This window comes from Crocuta crocuta, unplaced genomic scaffold (assembly GCF_008692635.1).
Source record: "Crocuta crocuta isolate KB4526 unplaced genomic scaffold, BGI_CrCroc_1.0 scaffold167, whole genome shotgun sequence".
Classification (NCBI taxonomy): Eukaryota; Metazoa; Chordata; class Mammalia; order Carnivora; family Hyaenidae; genus Crocuta; species Crocuta crocuta.
Window position 1 is genome coordinate 12,774,477 of NW_027532406.1, and position 20,669 is coordinate 12,795,145.

Here is a 20,669-nt window from a genome sequence, read left to right on the forward strand (position 1 = left end):
AGGGCAAAAATGCTACTACTATACTTATAGTATTAAGTTTTTTCATGGCAGTAGAAAAGAAATGACATATTGGTTCCACTGGGGCTTCGGACCTGATCTGATCTCAAATGAAGTCATTATACCTCTAAGTTGATTCCAGGGTTGATAAATTCTAAGGCTTGGCCAGACATTTCCCTTCTCAGCCAGAAATTGAAAATATAACTTCACTGTGAAGTGTGGGAAGCAATCTTTCACCAAATATGGGGCCAATAGAAGGTATATTTTTCTTTTTTGAAGATGATGTATGCACCCTTGTTAAGGTTCCAAGAAGAAGAGAAAGTTTCTAATCTCACATACTGTCCACTTCTCCGGGTTCCAGACCACAACCATAAAAATGGCAGAAGAGCATTCGGATGAGAGGTAGCAAGCAAAACTCAAAGACACAAATGTGCTTTGTCAGTGTACAAAGAAGTGGGATGTTTCCTCAGTGGGCACAACACTCACTGAGTACAACAGAAACTCTGTCCCTGTTCTCTCCAAGCTCCATCTGAGAAAGATCTGGGTCCTGGGTAACGATCGCCTCTATTTTATAGTGTGAGTTTCTATAAAGCAGAAAAAATAGCGTGCAGAGTTTGAGGAGCAAAATGCCAGTAACCAGGATTGCTGAGAAAGAGGTCTCCAGCACCTTCCTCCAACACATGAGGAGGTGAACGGAAGGCTTTGAGCCTTGAACCATGGAGGGAGAGGCCATGCTGACCTGTAGGCCATGGAAAATGGCCAACGGCAAGACTCATGGGAGCTAAGAAAATGACAGGAGAATGCAGCATGGGTTCTACATAAAAGACTTAGCTTTCTCGTGAAGTCACCAAGGGTAAACTGTATCGAGTACTTTAATAAGGAAGTGGGTTTGTATTCTATGTAAGATACCCGAAAGCCATGTGGCCCATTATATCAGCAACTATAATATGGCCACTTGTCTTCAGAAAAGCTCTTTCTTGGAAAAATTACCTGCCCACAGGGCTTCATTACCTACTCTAGAGGCAACAGAAGAATAAGAAATTTTTTTTGAAGGCATTAATATTGTCCATTTGCCCCTGGAAGTGGTGGGAGAGTTGTTTCTTAGGCCTGTGAATGACTCTGACACCTTCCTCTATGGTCCTGGAGTGCCTGTAACCCTAACTAAGTAGAGAAAGAAAAACAAAGTACATGAAGCTTGGGCCAAGCACGAGGGTGGCTTGATTCCTATAAAGGATCATCAGTGTGACAGAGGGTGTTCGGGGATGACAGGCTCCCTGAATGGCAGTTACACTGGTCTATGGGGCCTGAGGTGGGAGGACGGGGAGAGAAACTTCCGGTTGTTCTATATATTGGTTAGGCATTACAATAATAGCTGGCACCATGTATTAAATACCTGTTAATACGAGGCATTTTGGATACCTTAAGTTCAACAATTACAAAAAGAAGTATATACAGGTACATTATTTTATCCTCAATTTTATGGATGAGGAAATTGAAGTTCAGAGTGAAATAATTAAATGACTAGTGAAAGGCATGCAGCTAAAATTTGAGTTCAAAAATACATTTGTCCACCTCTCTGAGCTGCCCTCATATCATCAGGGTAAACTGTGCAACTTTATGCCTTGTCTAAGAAGCACCGACACTCAGGAGATTTTGAACTGATCACCCCTGGGTTAGGAGAATTCTAAGCACTTAAGGCACTAAAAAATCAGGGTGAGTATTCTCTTTTTCTCAGAGGCAACAGACCTATAAAATACACCCATGGTCATTCCACAAGGAGTCAACCCATTATAACAGAACAGCCCTATGGCTTGGGCGCTGGAAACAGTACTCCTTTTCAAAATGCCATGACTCTGGAAAAGGTGGTAACCCTAGTTGGACGAGGCCCTACTTGATGTTGGATAGTAAGAAACTGAGGAATCATATCCCTCCATGAATTCCAGCCTGTAGCACTTAATCTTACCAGGTGAGGTTCTCATGGACTCCCTAGCTAGAATGAAAGCCCCTCAAGGGCTTTGCTTCTGTGATGTTTCCTTGCCTCTTCTAAGAGGCTCTAGACTGATGTTAGCCCCATGTCTTTCACACTGAAGAAAGTTGGAATGGATTTAAGGCTGACTTTATGCCCAGGGATTAAAATACATGCTCACAACAGAGGGCATAGACCGTAAACAGCACCCAGCCCTTCACAATGTCAGACAGCAAAGATGGCAGCAATCATTCTCCTCCATGAAAAAACAATGACTAACTCAGAATCAAGTTGCGTGGATCCATTTCAAGGGCAGATGAACATTATTTCAAGAATAACAGACAAATATAACTACAGTGTTTCAACAGAATGAGCACACCACAAATGAAGGCAGACAGTGTCCATTATGTAAAGACAGGCAAACAACTATCGCTTTTAGGTCTCATTTACATGAGATACCATGGGTTACAGAGCTTCTTAAATGTTCAACAATTCCCCCAAACATTTATAATTTTGATCAAACTTCGTAATAACTTGTATAAAAACAAAATGTTCTGAGAGGTTTTCGGTGGAAGAGTTAAGGATATATTTTAATGGTAAACAATTACATTCTTCTGTCATCTGATACTTTTTTCTTTCTTTTTTGGAAACATGCTCTCTGAATTTTCAATAGTTCCTTTGTGAAGGCATCTGTTACTCACGTAATTGAAAAGATGTTTGTGCAGTGGCATGCTTGAGAGTACAGTTATTTAATCTTAATGATAAAGCCCCGAGGACAGAAAATCATAAGTAGAAACCTCTTGTTATTTATCAAAAAGAAAAGGGGCTAAGACACCTAATCTATTCTCAAATTTAAATTCATGCTTGATGAAAACTATCAATAAAACATAGGACCTGCAAAGTTTTTTAAATACTGTACCCAGGTTCAGAAGGGTGAGGAAGTGGGGAGGCAGGGTAAAAACAAAAATGAGACAATAAAGGAGCTTGACAAAGAAAAACTGCTGTTTGGCAAGCTTTTTTTTTGGGTCAAACAAAGAACTTGCTGTAGTTTACAGCATGACATACACACTTGATTAGTTTGTGCCTGAGGGTGTTTTTACACTCGATAGTGTAAACTCAAACTTCTATTAATTACAACTTGCATTTAGAGGCAAATTTTAGAATTTTTAAATAGAGATTTTTTTCAAAGGCTGTTGTTTATTTTCTTTAAAAGCAGAAACCAGTTTTTCTACTCCAGGGCCTGGCGAGGTTTTTGTTTTCCTTTTTAAAAGTTTCTTGAAATATCCAGGCATTGGAAAGTTATCAGAGCATTTTAGGCATGCTGAGTGATACAGAGGGAAGCTCTTGCTTAGGAAATTATCTGACTGTCCTTTGGGGAGAAATTCTGTAGGTCCCCCAGAACAAGCTTAGTGGAGTGTAGACGGAAGAGTGGCAGAAATGCCTCAGCCTGAATCTCAGCACCTTGTTAGATTTCCCAGGCTCCTGGCTGTTGATAAGAGCCAGGGGGCCTTCTGCAGATTTGGGGAAAAAGGGAGATGAGAAAGCCTGTGTGGCAGTGTTAGAGGGACACTGCCACTGGCTAGAGCCCCCATTACCAACGAGTTAAGTTTAGAAAGGAGCTGCAAGTCCAGAGATTGGTCAACCCCACTATGGGCACCCATGGGTGAGGATGGGGCGTGGTCTACCCACTGGACCTCAGGGCAAGAGAGTTAATAGGCACTGAGAAGATATACTGCAATACCTGCCTATGGTGTATCCAAATTTGGAAATTCAGCCATCGTACTCACCTGACAGCCTCTTCTACCACCCTGTTCCCTACCTCTTTGCACACATTTTGTAGGAGAAACTGTCCGTTTTGTTTGGATTGAAATTAATTCATTCAACCGCTAATTCCTGAGTTCCAAGATATGTTCATGATGCTGTACTGGGTGCACTGGGGAGACTAAAGGAAAGCAAAACCACATGATCCTTGCTTTCAAAAATAATATCTTTACTGTTCTTGAATTCTTCAGCTGAATATTTTAGCTGTATGTTGATCTCTGTATGTATAATGTATGATGATCTCTCAAGTTCTAACTTAACTCTTCAAGGTGCAGTTCAAATTCTAGATCCTACTGGAAGACTTTGTTCATCCCAGTTGAAAATTCTCTCTTCTTTCTTTGATCCCTGTTGAACTTCTTATTTGTATCTATTACTTACTTACTTAAGGTTTTTATAGCCTTAAATATTCAACTCTCTTTCATGTGTGTATGGATTAAGAGTCAGATACGTTAGATAAACCAAGGATCACAGCACCTCCCAGTTCTATTGAGTTGGTAGTACTGGCCTGGGGGTGCCACACTGAGAAGAATTCTGATGCTGAGCTTGGCCTCATGGAAAGTAGTATCATGTTACCTTAGTGATCTCTTCCATGAATGTGGTAGAGTGGTCACCTCCTCACTGTTTGCCAACCCTGCTCCAAACTCATTGGTTCATACATTTTCATAATCCCAGAGAATGCTTTGTACATCATAGATGTTCAAAAAATACCCAATGGCTCTTGAGGACAGCAGCAAAGGAAAAAGATAGTCACTCAAATGGGGAATCACTTCTATCCCAGAAAAAGAAACTGGCCACTAGGAAGGGGCTTCTTACCAATTTCAAATGTAATCTTAGGCTCGGTTGATAGAACTGATACTGCTACATCCCAAGGAGTACTATACGCCACATCTGGAATCGCTTTGGGTATTCGGAGCGACACAAATTGGAGGCATCTACATGAAAGCAGGCCAAGCTGGCGAAAACCCATAAATCATGCTCTGAGGCTTGGTTGAATGGAATAGGAGGCCTTGGAGTGGGAGGGTAACTTTGCCGAGCATGTGGAGGCCCATCACCAAGGAAATGGCCTGCAGAAAAGAAGTCAGACCCAGAAGGTGAGGTAGGGCCAGTGGGAAGCCACGGCAGGTGGCCAGGTGTCTCCTTCAGTGTGTAGCAGAGTGTTTTGATGAAGAGGACCTCCAACAGTGGCTCTTCTTTCTTGTCTCCCAACTGCAAGGCATTGGGACTGGATTAGCCAGTGCCAAGGATAGTTCAGTCCCCACAGAACTTGGCAGCCCGTAGGCTACATTTTTCCCAAGGGTATGTTTTATTTAACTGACATAAAATATTTTCAGAATACTGGCTCGCTCCAATATTTGTAAGTCAGGTGACTTCATGTAAAAGTTATCATGAAACCATTCAAGGTCTGACAGTATGGAGGTTGTATCTGCCCAAGGCAACGGTGTTGGTCGATCCTGCTGGGCCTCTCTGGCCTGCCTGTGTGTGCTAGCTTCCTACTTTCCTACCTGGCCACTGCACTCACCTATGTTACCTCCCCCATAAACATCTGAGTCTCTGCCTGGGATGTAGAGGAGTGCTTCTTCAGTGACCTGACATGAAGGACTAGTTTTCTGAGTTTCCTGTCTGTTGTTGACTGACGCTTGTGTAAAATTCATAACTCATAAAAATGAATTTGTAGAAAAAGAAATTTAAGAAAGGCACATAAAATACAAAGCCCAATTTTTTATTAGTTTCAACAGATGAAATGATTCTGGCAAATTGCTATGTAGTTAACAATGCTTATTCATAATTATTCTGTTCACAGAGCACAGACAGGCCAGAAAGTCTCACTTGAGACGCACGGACCTAGAGGACGACTAAGGGAACTCTCCAATCTAAAGTACTCTGACATCTTGCCTGTGTCTTTCTGAATCGTGTACTGATTAACTTCAAGGGTATCAACATGACCAAGAATACAGCAAATCATGTCCGGGACACAAACAGAACTGGAAGTCACCTTACTTTATTCTCCCTTGGCTTTTTCCTCACAACATGATTAGCTGAGTTCCTTAGAACTTGATATATTTTTGGTCTTTACCTTCAAGCACATATTTATCTTACTCAAAACATGAACCTCCCTTTCTTCAGAGAAGAGAGGCTGAGGTCCAGCTGTCACTAGGGTTCTGCCCAGATGCACATGGCTTGGGTATGACTCACCCCAGGTCACTGCAAAGGAGACCACCCCTGCCCTGCAGCAGGACAGTCTTGCCAAGGGAATACTTCCAGGCAAGACGAAAGGTTAGAATTTGAAATTGGGCATTAACATATGTTAGAAGACGACCTGTAGTTGCTCATTTCCCCTGTAAACACATTTGTTTATGATTTTTCTTTTCTTTTTTAAATGTTTTTAATGGTTTATTCATTTTTGAGAGACAGAGAGACAAAGCATTAGTGGCAGAGAGAGGGAGACACAGAATCTGAAGCAGCACAGCACAGAGCCTGACGCGGTGCTTCAACTCACGAACCATGAGATCATGACCTGAGCTGAAGCTGGACGCCCAACCGACTGAGCCACCCAAGCACCCCTGATTTTGATTTTCTTAATACTCAGGAAAGCACATCATAAAGTCCTTTTGCCTCACTGCTCCTTTTTCCATCCCTAATAATAACTTCATGTGTTCCTCAGACACAGACCATGCAATGTATTCAAGAAAATTCAAACCTGTGATCTGGTATTCTATGTGAAGATTTTTTCCCTCTTGTATGTGCTTTAAAAAAAACCCCACTTTTCTAAGAAAGAAAACAAAATGACATGTGAAAACAGAGTCTTTAAAACAAATTGCTCTTCCAGAAAACTGAGCTAAGAGAATGCTTTATAAAGAACTATTTCCCTTTTTTGCTCCTGTCCTGATAAAGGTGACTCGCATGTCTTCAACAGAGAGTCAGATCAGGAAGAAAATGTTCTACTTAGAAGCCCAGGAGGAGCTGGGGATTTTTCTTTGCATTATAACCTATAGGAATTTTATCAATAAATCCTGGGCAAGGAATGTCCAGAAAAACCACACTTCATGAGCTTTGCTGAGTTTGAGACGTCTACATAGCAACAGTCTCACGATGGGGGAACATTAATGCTTTTTATATTGGTGATCAGCTGTAACATGAGCAATTAAGTACAGTACTAATGGACTATGGCCAGGAGCCTGGTACTAATATTAAAAACTGACAGAGATGAATAGGTTTGGAAGCAAAACCAGGCTGACAAAGACATTTTTATGAAGTGCTTGGACCTATTTGATTTAAACCAATCAGAGGCAAGTTTGGACGAGTCAGGCCTTCAGCAACAATGATGCATTCACAGGCATTGTACCATTTCTGCTGTGCCTTAAATAAAAACACTCATTGATTCTTTTCAACAACCCACACTTTCATTATTACACTCATTAATAAACCAAGAGTGCCCAACTAACATACAAGTAATATTTACTGAGGAACTGGCTACTTTTTTCTTGTTGGAAAATGAAAACATTTACGGGAAACATGAACCACACCACATGAAAAATAAATCAGTGGATAATGCCTACTAGATCACTCATTTCTTCATCTTCTGGGAAAGCAAAGCTGGTGGTAGGGGAATTAGGAAAAGGACCTACACCGAGTCTCTACACTGGAGTGAAAAGAGTGAGACTGAACGCACAGGAGGAATTCGGTCATTCTGACCTGATTGGGAAGGTTTGACAGATATCCTCAGGCATCTCCTGACTAGATATTTGCCCACAACACCTTGATCTTTTTCAACTTCTTGAACCTTCTTGAAAACAGTGTCCCTTCCCCAATCTAGACCTCTCTGTTCTGTGTTAGCATGGCCTGTAATTAGCAAAAAGGAATGAAATCTGCCAAGTCCCTAAGCACAGCTGTGGCTGAGAGCTTCAGGCTCTTCTTTGACCCAAGCAGAGCTGTTTTTAGTCCCCGGACAGAAGAGTGTCCTCTGCCCTTCTCCTATAGAACCACTAAAGAGAATAAAGATGTGAGACATCTGGAGCAGTTGCCTGAGACTCTTCTGCCCACCACAACACACAGGAGCATGGGTGATTCCTTTCAGGATCATGATTAGAGCTTCACTATTATTAATTATTAATCACTCAAGACGCCCCTTGTATCTGATCACGACAATGTGACAGGGGCTTAGATAGTGAGAGGATATCCAAGGAAGGATGAAGGACCTTGTTAATTACCCTGGGACAGGATTGCTGGCTCTGTGCAGGGCTTTCCATGTTGGGGGTACCACTTGGCAGCTGACTACTGTCAGCTCCAAACCTATTCCTCTGTGTTCTAGGACCAGGGTTCCACCCATTACATGTCTCTTTTATCAGCTGTCTTCCTTCTGGGGTTCTGTAGATGGGGCCCTAGCAGGCCAGGGGAGGGGAGGAAGGCCCTTCTTCCTTTCTGATTTGCTCACTGCTCATTTCGGGGCCAAACCAACAGTAATCTAGCAGCAGCAGTTGCTCCAGCCTCTAGCTTCTTTTAACAACCCCAGAACGGTCACCCTGCATTTGCTCTGGGGCCCTGCACCAGCAAGGAAGCACTCCTTCCTCAGGTCTGAGCCTAGGTCCATGGTGCTCCACCTCTGAGCTCAATAACCACCAGAACTGGTTGGGAGCCTCCCCAGGAGGAGGTATCTTAACCCCAGCAATGTGAGGCATACTCTCTAAACTTGTGGGTGGCAACACCCTATCCTCTAGGCGGAACCTGTGGTTATTACCTCTGTGTTAACATACAGCTTCACAACAACAGTGGTTTAAGCAAGTCTCTACAGTTAATTCTCTTTGTTGAATACCTAGTGTAGTTTTTATTGTCCTTACTGGATCCTGACTGATACACATTGATTAAACAATTCTCCATTTAGAACAGTGAGTGACCTAGCACCTCAAAAATATTTAATCCAGTGGGAGACCAAACCTTCGTGAACTACCCCTTTTATTCCCAAGAATGAGGAGAGAAGAGAACTTTTTAAGAGTGTTAAATAATGTTGCATAGTTGCTATAGTGTCAAGTATCTCTCCTAGAATTTTCCAATTTGACTGACTGAAGGCAATTGTGATTCTACTGCCGCAGATGAGGTATATCACGCAACTAAGTACCCAGTCTTCAAGAGAACAGATCTTGGCATCTCACTGAAGATTGAAGCTATTTTTATCTACAAAGGTACTTGAGTTAATTACACACACACACACACACACACATACACACACACATACACACTCATTGTATTATTAGATCTAATCTTTTTTTCCATCAAACCCAATCTGTTTTTTGATCATGTGATGCTTTGTAATATGTTTAATTTTCATCCTTTAACTGAGTGAGCTAGATAAACAGCTGAGATACACTCTTTCTGCAGATTTTTAACTGCTGTCTGGTCCTTTACATTTGATGGTTCAGGTGTTGGGAACATTTGCACATGGAGGTATGGGGTTCACTATCAGAATAGAGGCCCCGAAGCTCTTTGAAAATACAGACAGTACTTTTAACGAAAATGTTCTGATTAAAGCCTTGACTCGTATGTCAAAAGCAAGTTGAATATGTTACCTTAAGTGCTCTTTACACAACACTCACCTGAGATATCTGTGCTGTTTTATATTAGTATTTCAGTGGTGTACCTGTTACGTACAGTGAGAATGTAGGCTCTTGTATTAAATATTGAGAGAAAGAACACATTTTAAAAAACTGATATAATATATTTTTAAAAGGGCTAGGAAGAGTAATAATTTGAATTCCTGTTACCAATTTTTAAAAAATCCTTGTGAACTCTAACACCATCCTGTAAGGCAATCCCTTGGGAATACTTCATGGGGATTTTTCCATGGGGTACTAAACCCAACCTAGTTTACTAGGTTATACCTATCGAAACATTCTAAGTTTAGTGGAATGGCTATACTAAAAGGGGCTCTATGCTAAATGCAACACAGATAAAAATTCAATTGAACTCAAAAAACATGACTAAGCGTTGATGTGCCACATGACATTATCTGAAGATGCATTTGTATGATCCAAAGGCAGGTGTTGAGCATCTGGGATGAAGCTGGAATGGTAACTGACATGTAAAAGGCAACCATCACATTAGCAGTTATGTCTTACCTTTCAAACGAGCAAGCTAACTGGCCTGTTTGTTCAGCTGTGTCTTTACTTCATTCCATCCATGACTGTTATTAAAACACACACACACACACACACACACACACACACACACACACACACACCTCTACTTGGATCTTAACTTCAAACCAGGTTGCTGAGTCAGTCAACATTTCAGCAGGGAAATGCCAAAGACAAAGAAGTTGGTGTGACTTTACACCTTAAGTATAGGCTGGCAGTGCAGAGCAAGGGTAATGCATGAATTCGCTAACAGTTCTGCAATGCTGTGGACAACAATAGTCCTAATGCAAAGAGGAAACACTCCTGTGGCTACAACCTTCATAGTAGGGTAATTTGGCATTACTTCTTGTTTGCATGATCATCACCTTCTGAGAGAAGCTAAACGTGTTAGAAAACTGAGCCATACACGGCTTGGCAAGAAAGGATTTTCTTGGTGAAAAGCATAGCTGTAGAAGAAAAATACCAAGATGGGAAAAAACAATGGATCTTATCTGAGGCCAATTTTCTTATTAAAGAAACGCTTACTTTTCAATATTAACACATTCAACGTTAATACATTTCAACGTTAATACATTTACATGGCAACCTCATAAGCAACACTGCAGACGGCAGACTTAGGATTTCCAGAAGCAGAAGGTTCTCACAATAAATGAACCTACAGAAAACATACTGAGTAATCTAGGCTTTCGGGGGGAGGGGGAAGGTATTGTCAAATAGGTGGTCAGAGGACAAAACCAAACTAAAAGAACATCTAATTTTAGCCTTTGTAACCAGAGAGAGCACCACGTACCCTAAAAAATCCCAAGGCGGTATGCAAGGTAAATGCCAGAGGATATTTTCTATTTCCAAAAAGGTCCTTTGGACTTCTCCTTATCTTATCCTTCACCAGAAGCTGCTTCTAATTAACATACTTTTAATTAAGCAAGGGCTTTCCAAGAAAGGGCTTCTTCTTTTATTTTTTTTAAGAGTAAAATTCATGGTATGTGAATTATATCCCACTTTTTATTTTTTTAATGTTTAATTTTCAGAGAGAGAGACAGAGAGAGAGAGAGAGAGAGAGAGAGAGAGAGATTGACAGAGCGTGAACAGGGAAGGGGCAGAAAGAGAGGGAGACACAGAATCCAAAGCAGGGGGCTCCAGGCTCTGAGCTGTCAGCGCAGAGCCTGACGTGGGGCTCGAACTCACGAATCGTGAGATCGTGACCTGAGTCAAAGTCAGACGCTCAACGGACTGAGCCACGCAGGTGCCCCCGAGAAAGGGCTTCTTACCTTTCATAATGTCTGCGGGTGCAGGTGGCGGCGCTGGTGCTGCCAGGATTACCACCTAATTCATCATAAATATGTTTCCATTGACGCCGGGCTGTTATCTGGAAAAATGGCAATGGGAAATTCAATCTTGCATCATAAGAGATTCACAGTTCCAGGATTCAACACATATGCAACAGGCAGAAGAGAACAGCCTGTTCTGGAAACCCAGAGACAAAGAAGTCCAAATGAGTGTATGGGGAGACTCAGGTTTTACAGTGAGATCTCTCCTTTAGCATGTTTCTTTATAATAAAAACGGAATTCTGCTTTGGGCTCTATGTTTTGTCACCCTAAGGCATCTCCCTAGACATTTATGAAGCTCATTCCCTGCAAGGTCCCAAACTCATACTCTGTTCCTTTATGTCAGTGTGAGAAAGCTTCCAAATAAAATGAGATTTCAGCTAAAATATCAGTTTAAGAGAATCAGAATCAACACTGGTTGCTTAAGCAGCAGGGGAATGGGTGGCCAAGGACACAGGAAAAGAGGGAGGGTTTTCACTCAACGTGCTTTTGTATCTTCTGATTACTGAACTGTGTGATATGTTGACTACTTCAAAAACTAAATAAAGTTGCTCTGTAAATTAATTAAATCGACCCAACTGGTTGTGGAATTTGCAGTCATCTGAGATTAAGTGGTTATGCCAGCTCCTCCCACCACCAAAACAAAACCCAAATCTGCAACTGTGTGTGTTGCCAGCTGTTTGTTTTTATTCACTTAGGTCAGGAAAACGGGATATCCATCAAATCCTACGAAAAGGAACAAATTCCAAAGCTAAAACGCAAGCTGGGTCTACTGTTGAGTTGGGTGAATAAAACCAAACAGCTTGCCATATACAGAATGGCATGCTATGGCCCTGTTTCCTTTTTTCTTTAATTTTATTTTTGTACATAAATTAAGACTTTACAAAATAACAGACGCATGATCTGGCAAATGATTAATTTGGGGAAACCACGTCATTTACTAACATCCAAGCAAGTCTAGTATTTCCTTGCAACCAGGAGACAGAGCGCATTCTGAGGTCCTGTGGACATTTCCAAACAGAGTTACAGGAAAACGCTGTTATTGGAATGTGTAGGGGGCAGGGCGCCGCACAGGTGCCAGCAGCACTGGAGACAATCAGAACAGGAGGCTTCTCTTGGAAAATACCCGCAATGTTGCCAGCGGAGTTCACTTAGGGGCTGAAGGCAGCAATCCGAGGGGGAAAAAAATATCTCAACTCGCAAACAGGGGCTCGTAATTGTAATGGAAGGAGGAGGGGTGGTCAAATATTACAGGGCAAATGGCACCTTTTCCATTTCAAGTAAAGACCCCTTTATTTCCATAAGCCCTGCTCAACGGGCCCAGGTAGGGCCTCGAGACCATGGGAGGTTTGCACTGTTCAGTTTCCCACGAAGCGTGCTTGAACCAATTTGTGTCTATCGTCCCCTGTAGACAGAACCACCCCCTACATCTACTAGCAGGTCTGACTAAAAATAAAATCTTCCTTTACTTATAGCTTGCTTTAGATTATAATAAATGGTTTCAAGCCCCTTTCAAAACACTCAAAATATGTGTTGTAGTAATTATTTTATATTTAATTACAATCTCCCTCCAATCTTTTTAACAGTACCATCTCAGGCTGGTCTATTTGAGACCTGTGTGAAGGAAGAAGTGAAATAGGATCCCCTCCCACGTGTCCCTGTTATTCCTCAAAGCTCTTAAGATACCGAGGCCCCTCGAGACACACCTCCGTATTCCCCTCCCTCAGATGAGGCGGGGAGCTCAGCAAGGCCAGAAGACAGCCTGCGTAAGTCCCTGCAATCACTTCAGAGGACACCATCGCTCTTGTCACCCTTTATCTCTTCTGTGCACTCTATTTCACGTATTTTGAAAGTGTATTTATTTATTTTGAGAGAGAGAGAGAGCACGTGAGCACAAGTGGGGCAGGAACAAAGAGAGAGGAAGAGAGAGAATCCGAAGCAGACTCTGCGCTGTCAGCTCAGAGCCCCCTGCAGGGCTCAGTCCCCCGAACCAGGAGATCATGACCTGAGCCAAAATCAAGAGTCAGATGCCCAACTGACTCAGTCATTCAGGTGCCTCTCTACTTCATATCTTATAAGGAGTTTTCACTTCCTCCTCCCAACAGCCTGTGAGGTAGATTATAGGAATCTCATCACAGATGAAGGAAGCAAGATGCAGAGAGGCTGCACGACTTGGCTAAGGACACACAGTGGTAGACTGGCAATGCCAGAGCTCATCCTAATATCTTATGATCCCAAGAGCAGACTCTGTCACTACATCAAAACAGCGTCCACATCAGATTGAGCTGGTGAATAGCCCATGTGTGAAGCAGGGTGATAGTACAGAACTCTGGGGACCTTTTGCTTCAAGTGAGGCAAAGGACTATGGAAATCACAGCTTCTGCTACAAGTTGTCGACTTCGAGCCGTGGGTCTCTTACTAGTGGGGAGATAGTACAGGAAAGAGGTCAGGAAGGATCTAAGGGGGTGAGCTAAGTTAACAGTGCTCTGAGATTTTCCTCTCAGCAAGTAAAACTATGGTTCCTTTACCCTGCCCACCTGTGTCTTAGTTAGAACAGAGGTTCTGTTTGTTCACCACTGAATCACACATAACTCTCAATTATTGGAATCCATCCACTCACTCACCCATTCGCCAGACATTTCTTGAACGTATCCCATTGGCTGGGTACTGTAATAGCAGCTTGGACACAACAAATGAAAACCAGACCCAACACCCAATATGACTACATCCTAGTGTCTGTGTACTTTGGGGGGTGGGAGAAATACCAAAAATAAACAACGGACTGAATAGTAAGCAAAATATAATACAGGTTGTGAAAAATGTAATGAACAGGAGACCATGATCATGGGATATTTAATGTGTGGAAACTGACCATGCCTCCCTCCCACAACCTATCATCTAGACTAGGCAATAGTACCCTGTTCAACACCTGTCTATCACAGAAATAACTGACTTCTTTAAGAATAAATGACGAATTATCTAAAGGAAAAAAACAATCTTCCTCACACTAGGATTGAAACTGTGGCAGCAGGAGGCCAGCATCAAGTCCCATTTGGCACGATAAACACGTGGCTGGCCAGGGGTCTGTGTGAGCCCCTGCTGTAGCAGGTGGTGGTGTTTAAATACAGTTTTTACAAGTGAAAGTTCATCTGGAGCTAAGACAAGGGCTGGGCCTTCCAGGAAGTGGTCCCTGTTTACTGAGCTTCCATGGGCTGGCCTGGATGAATCAGACCGTTTTGAGATATTTTCTTTCCACAGGAAAGTCATAAAATGTGCTCTTTCCAACTGCTAAATGACTTTATGCTTTTAAGTACACAGTGCTCCTGGGTACACATCTCCATTTTTTTGCATCCAGATGCGCTTCTAATTCAAACGCTGCCCATGGGCTTTAAAGCAAGAAATGTCTAAGCCTTCCCACTGTCCAAACCCGCAGTGGGTCCCAACACCCTATAAGGAGGGAGGAAATGACATGAGAGCCCTGCCTGGCCCGGCCACTGGGCATTGGGCTCCCGCCTGTACAAACCTGCCTCCTGTGAGAGGCTGCTTTCATCATGCCAATGTGTGCATTTGCTTAGGGTTTTTATTCTTTGTCCAGAATGTGTGCTAGTTTTAAATTCCCATTTTGGCAAAACCAAGGTCCACCTAGTAGTCCCCGGCCCCCCTCAGCTGGGAAGCTTGATATGGCCGTGGGGTGAGTCTGACTAACTCTTTCTTTAAGCCAAGGCCTCCTGGCCATGTACATGTTTCAACCTGAGCTTGTATTATTTTAGGTTTTTAAGGATACAGAGGACTTCTGACTCTTTGTTTCCTCAAGAAAATGGCCAAATTCGCTCAAGCAATGATATCTTTTAGACTGTACTTCCTCTGTGATCTCCTTCAAGATCCTTATGTAAATGTTAGGGATTCATAACATCAAGCCATCAACTACTGCTCGCCATTTTAGGGCCCTGTTCCAGGTGCAGAAAAGCATGAAGGTAGAAGGTGACGGAGGGAGGCTTGAGGGTGGGGAGATACCAGGAAAACAAAGAGAAGTTGCTGCTATCAAGGGTTCATGATTTAGCAGGAAGCATAGCCCCGTACAATTAACCATAAAACAAGATGAAAAACCGAACAGACCACACCCAAGTAAAACAAACCAATCTAGGTACATGGGGGACTTAATCTCACTTTGAAGACACTTGACAGTTACTTCTTTCCCTGGTGTGGGGATGACCCAAGAAACTGTGAAAAGCTGTATACCTATTATGTTCATTAAGTTTCATTCTTCTAAATATCGTCGTTTTCAAACTGCTCTTTTGAAGCCAAACTGTGTTAGACGTGGCCTGAAACTGGGTTTCTACAATGCTCACCTCTGCCAAGAAAACAGGTCCAGAGAGTGGGAAAGGAATCTTCCCCCTCTCTAGTTTCCTGGATGGACACAGGAAAATATCCTGTCACTTACAAACAAAACAAAACTGGGAAAGTATTTTAACCCAAGGCACAGTCTTGGGGCTTTGGTTTCTCTAACTTTTGAGGTTGCAGGGATGAAATAATCTTGGAGTTTTTGTGGCCTGGTTAGGAAACAGCAATCAGAAATCTTGAAGGACTTGAGTGTGTCCAGGGCTTAAGAACTGTGAGATGTGAACTCAGAAGGCACACTGGCCCGCGTGCAGTGTTGCCCAGGAGGCTCTGAGAAACAGCCTCTTTCTTGGGACACCTTGAGGGCGGACTGAATTCAAGGAAGATGACTTTTTTTTCCTGGTAGTACTCCAGGAACTGGAGCCTTTCAAAACTACAGTGACATCATCTTTGGCCTCGAGAATTTTGAATTAAGCAAGAGGCTTTGTCCGTTCAGAGCACTAGGGTTAGATTCAGAGGGTGTCTTGAAATGATGTCAAAGCCAAATCTGGTATAAAAGTCTAATCCTTCCAGCAAGAAGAAACGTGGCTTCTTCTTCCAGATGAAAAATAATGGTCCTGTCTCACCCGTGGGGAGGATGGAGCTGCTAACTGACATTCTTAGAAGGCACTGCTTGCATGGTCGTCTGCCTCTAGAATGAGATTTTCTCAAGACCCATTTCCCTACTCTACCTTCTCTCCAAATATTGCCTCTGGCTCACCTTCAAATGGTTAGCCAATTGGAAATCACTTTAGCAAACTACCCTCAACACACCGCATTCTGGTAATACCCCAAGCTACTCCTCAAGCTGTAATTGCTTCACCAGACACTGAAGTGAAGACCTCTTTAGTTTGGCTCCTCAGTGTGGCTCTATCCAGTTCTGCCTCCTCAACTGTAGGTGACCCATATTCTAAAATGTTTGGAAGGATGGATGATTATAAAAGGAAAGATCCTCACTGCCAACCGATCAAAATGCCAGGATATTGTTTTTTAGGGAATCAAATCCATTCAATACATTTATGATCTCTAGACTTAAGGAGACACAGACACAAAATTCTTTTCCAGAAAAGAAGAGGAGGCCAAGAGAACTGAATATAGCCATAAGTCGAATGCTTAGGCTTAAAATAAAACCTTTGCTCCTCTTTTTTTTTAAAATTCAATTTGAGGGTTATGAAGGACTGAAATGAAATAATCCATAATCCTCAATTCAAACCAGAAGGTTTGGAATAGTTTATAACCACAAACAAAAACAAGCCAATTAAGATGGCCTCTTTTTATAACCAGAAGGAATTCCAGAGAGATGTCTTTATCCACTCACAAGTTAACAGCAGAAGAGATACAGCTATAAGTTTTAAACTTGCAGGTTTTTTTTTTTTCTATTACCGAATGTTTACATCATGCAGACTTCTTGACCTATCTCCTAAGTTCACACATTTTTTCAAGACTCAGATAAAATCTCAGCTAATAGTTAGTTGTCTGGTAAGGCTCACATTAGTTACAAAGAGCTCACTGAAAGATGCTACCAGTGAAGGTACGTTATTAGATGCGTTTCCCAAAATATCACCCAAAATATGGAGAAAGCATGGTAGATATACATAAGAGACTGCTGAGGATGGAAGATATAAAGACTGGTCATTTATATATAAAGAATGGTCTTTCCTATCAGTTGCTATGGAAGTTGAGACAATTGTGCACAAAATTCTCACCAAGTCAGAATTTGAAGAAGTCCATAATGACCCCATGCAACTCATTTCGCTTCACCGTCTCTCAATTTCCTTATTTTTAAAATGATGATATGCACTGGAGCAGGGCAGTATCTTTCTCTGAACAAAGGCCAATTTGCAAAAAATAAAAATGCTCTGATGCTAGGCTTTCCTACATTCAAAATCAAAATGGCTTATCGAGTCCCAGTGTAGTTAGCTTACCACTTTCCCAAATGGAAAAACCTTCGCTGGAAACTTTGTGCTGCTTGGGAGCCAAATAAATGTTAATATTCTGGCATGCTTCTTTAGTAATGGTGTGAAGACAACTTTCTAATCTTCGATACTTGACTTAGATGGGGCCACATTTTGAAGCTGGGAGTCATGAGGGCCATTAGGCTAAGTGGGAATAATCTGTTACTATTAGCTTTGAATTAACATCCCCTGGACAGCTTATAAAAAAGGATTCTCAGGTTCTTAGGCCCAGGGCCCACCACAGAATTAATATCTTAGTGTGGAGATCTACACAGCTATGCATACTTTAAAGTTCCCCTTTGAAAATTTGAGCCTCAGTTCTTGAGTAGCCTTTGGGAACCACAGATCTAGAAGATTCCAAGATCTCTTTTGAGTTCTAATGACAAGTCTACACTTGCTTCTGATATCAGATACTCCCACAGATAAATGTCTTTCAGTAACACAGTGATGACAATTTAAGTCCTCAGACTGGATCTTACTCATATATCTGCTGGACTGATTTCAAAACCGAATCCCTCACTGAACATCTCGTTTCGCTTATTGGCCCAATTCTACCAATGGAAAAGTGTATTCTGTACTTAGGAGAGTAGGACAGTACTCAGTGGAGCAAGGGAGTGGCAACCTTCATGCCTACAGGGAAACAAGGCAGCATGAGGCATTAAAAGACTAAAAAGAAAAGGAAGGAAATAAGGAAGGAAGGAGGGAAGGGAGAAAGGAAGGACAAATCCTACCAAACTGGCTTCAGCCAGTCGATGATCATGTATGTAGATTTTAGAGTAAGAGGGCTAAGTAGATTCACTGTCTCAGATGCAATGAAAGAATTGGGGGTGAGGAATGGCAGGGGCCCAATGAACAATGAAGGACTTGATGGGTAAATAGAGAGCGAAAGAGGAAAGAAGCAATTCCAGAGGTTGCTAGTCCTCTCTGTGGCTTGGCGGAAGAGGCTCGAAGCTCATCACCAGATGGAAAGCAGATGCTGATCTGGTCTCCCATGTGCCCCCATCACAGCCTCTCTCTTCTGCACTCCACCTACACGCAGTGAAGGCCGAGTGAGTGGCAAAACGGAATGTTTGGCTTGTTATCAATTCTCTCTGTGTTGCCTTCCACCCCTTGCCCCCAGCTGATAAAATAATCCCAGAGCCTACCATCCCAAAGCCTCTTCTCACTGGACTGCATCCACTCTGGACTCCCTTCAAGGTCACTTGTCCCAGCCACCCGGTCATTCTACTTTAAGTAACTCAGACTCTCCACGTCCAACATTATTCTACCTCCACACTTTATACCCCCTTTGGCTTTCTGTTCCTGAGAGGTCATGATCATTCACGTCTGAATTCCACCTATTCTCCAAAATTCTGCTCGAATGACATGAGAGCCACAAACCTTGCTTCCCTCGTTTCTAAATGAAGTAGTCCTCTACCTGAACAGGGAATGGATCTTTTTCCACCTTGTCTTTTCATTACAATTACTGCCTTTCCTGGACGGTAAGCAACTAGAAACACTGGGGTAAATATTTTTGCATCTTTTAGAGTGTCTAACACAATGCCTCCAATATGTAAGACTTAATAAGTATGTGTTCAAGTGATGTGCTGATTGCATGGTCATTCATTATTTCACTCATTCAACAAAAGAGAAAATACTGTGTGTTCGATACACTGAAAATGCCCTGAAACTAATCTGAAGTTTTTTTGTGTGTGTATTCGATACTAACTTGCTGTTGCATGGCAAAAATTAGATCCTTGTGAAGATTCAGAAGATACAAAAGCAGGAAAAACGGATTCTGTGAAATTTGTTGGCATTCTCCCTATCAGTAAGCAACAAAAAAATTTTCTGGCTTTAAAAAGACATTTCATAATATTGTGCAGTGTCATGTAACTTATCTACAGTTCATAAAAATGTGTGTTCCTATTCTTAACATCAAGAGTTCAGTTTAAAAATCTAGGTTATGGGGCTGACTCCTAAATTCATGAGAGTAGGTCTGAGTTATTATTTTTTTTTCACATGAACAAAAGCTATAATTAGCTTGAGATTTTGCAAAACGATGAGCCACAGTGGCAAGGAGTCAACCCGTTTGTCCTATCAACAGACCCAACCTAATGAAAAATTTCATTATTTATTTGTACAGCGGGTGCTTGATAAAGCAAATATTGTAAGTAAATTCACATCTATGAAATGCACATTTTATATGTCCTTTGTATGAGCATTTTCTTTCTTTATAAACTGGTACTAGTATCTCCCATGTAGTAAATGAATATTTTACACACACATTGACTCACATCTTAAGAGTTTCTAGTCAGAATTCACAGCAGGGATCTCTACAGTAAATACCAGATTATCTGAATCACATCAGGCCTGCCATCTTTTCTCGTTCCAACCCCCTGACATCAAACCATTATATTAGTTTGTGGAGCAATATGCTCTATCTGGCAAGGCACACTAGTTATTATGGTGGGGCTAAAATGAATTTCATTTTCTTGACTTTGTGTCTCTTACTGTCATTTTACTAAGATACAGAGATATCCCAGGTTACCTCGTAAGGCGAGAAAAAAATAATTTCTTATTCAGTTGCAGAAGAAACTGCACAACTTAATCTGATCATTGTGTGGAGGAGAAAATATTTCCAATGACGACATCTTCCTATGTCAATTGATTTTATTACAGATATCATCTCTGCGTGCTCTATTAATACAGCTCTTTCTTCTTTCAAGATTTAAATCTTAGTTTGTTGCACTCACATTTTATTGGTTCAAAATACATGCTGTAAAATCCATGGCCATCAAATTTTCCTGTGGGCTAAAAATAACCTGTTCCTGTCGGTTAGAATTAGCTGATAAAGAGTGTCAGAGCCTGTTCTGAATAAGTTTGATAACTTCCTGTTTATGCAGCACTGACCCTTGTCTAATAAAGCTTCTTTGCCCTAGAATAAGAGGAGATTCTGCTGTATCCTATTCCTTAATGGCCAATACTGATTACTTTTGAAAGCCTTTAATACATTTCCCATATTAGACATGAACAGATGTCAGGTATGTTGCCAAGGGAAATTTCTTTTATGCAATCTTGGCTTGTTGTACAATAATAGCCCTTTCTCAACATGGGAAAAAA

General features: G+C 41.8%; 1 protein-coding gene across 3 annotated transcripts in view; it reads right to left on the reverse strand.

Moving 5' to 3' along the window:
- Positions 1-20,669, reverse strand: part of ARID5B (AT-rich interaction domain 5B) — a 180,654-nt gene that overhangs the window by 14,602 nt on the left and 145,383 nt on the right. For all 3 annotated transcript variants that reach the window (XM_077778729.1, XM_077778728.1, XM_077778730.1), the window contains one exon: positions 11,181-11,278. In XM_077778729.1, coding sequence (XP_077634855.1) covers positions 11,181-11,278 — 98 coding nt within the window. The remainder of the gene's footprint in view (positions 1-11,180; positions 11,279-20,669) is intronic.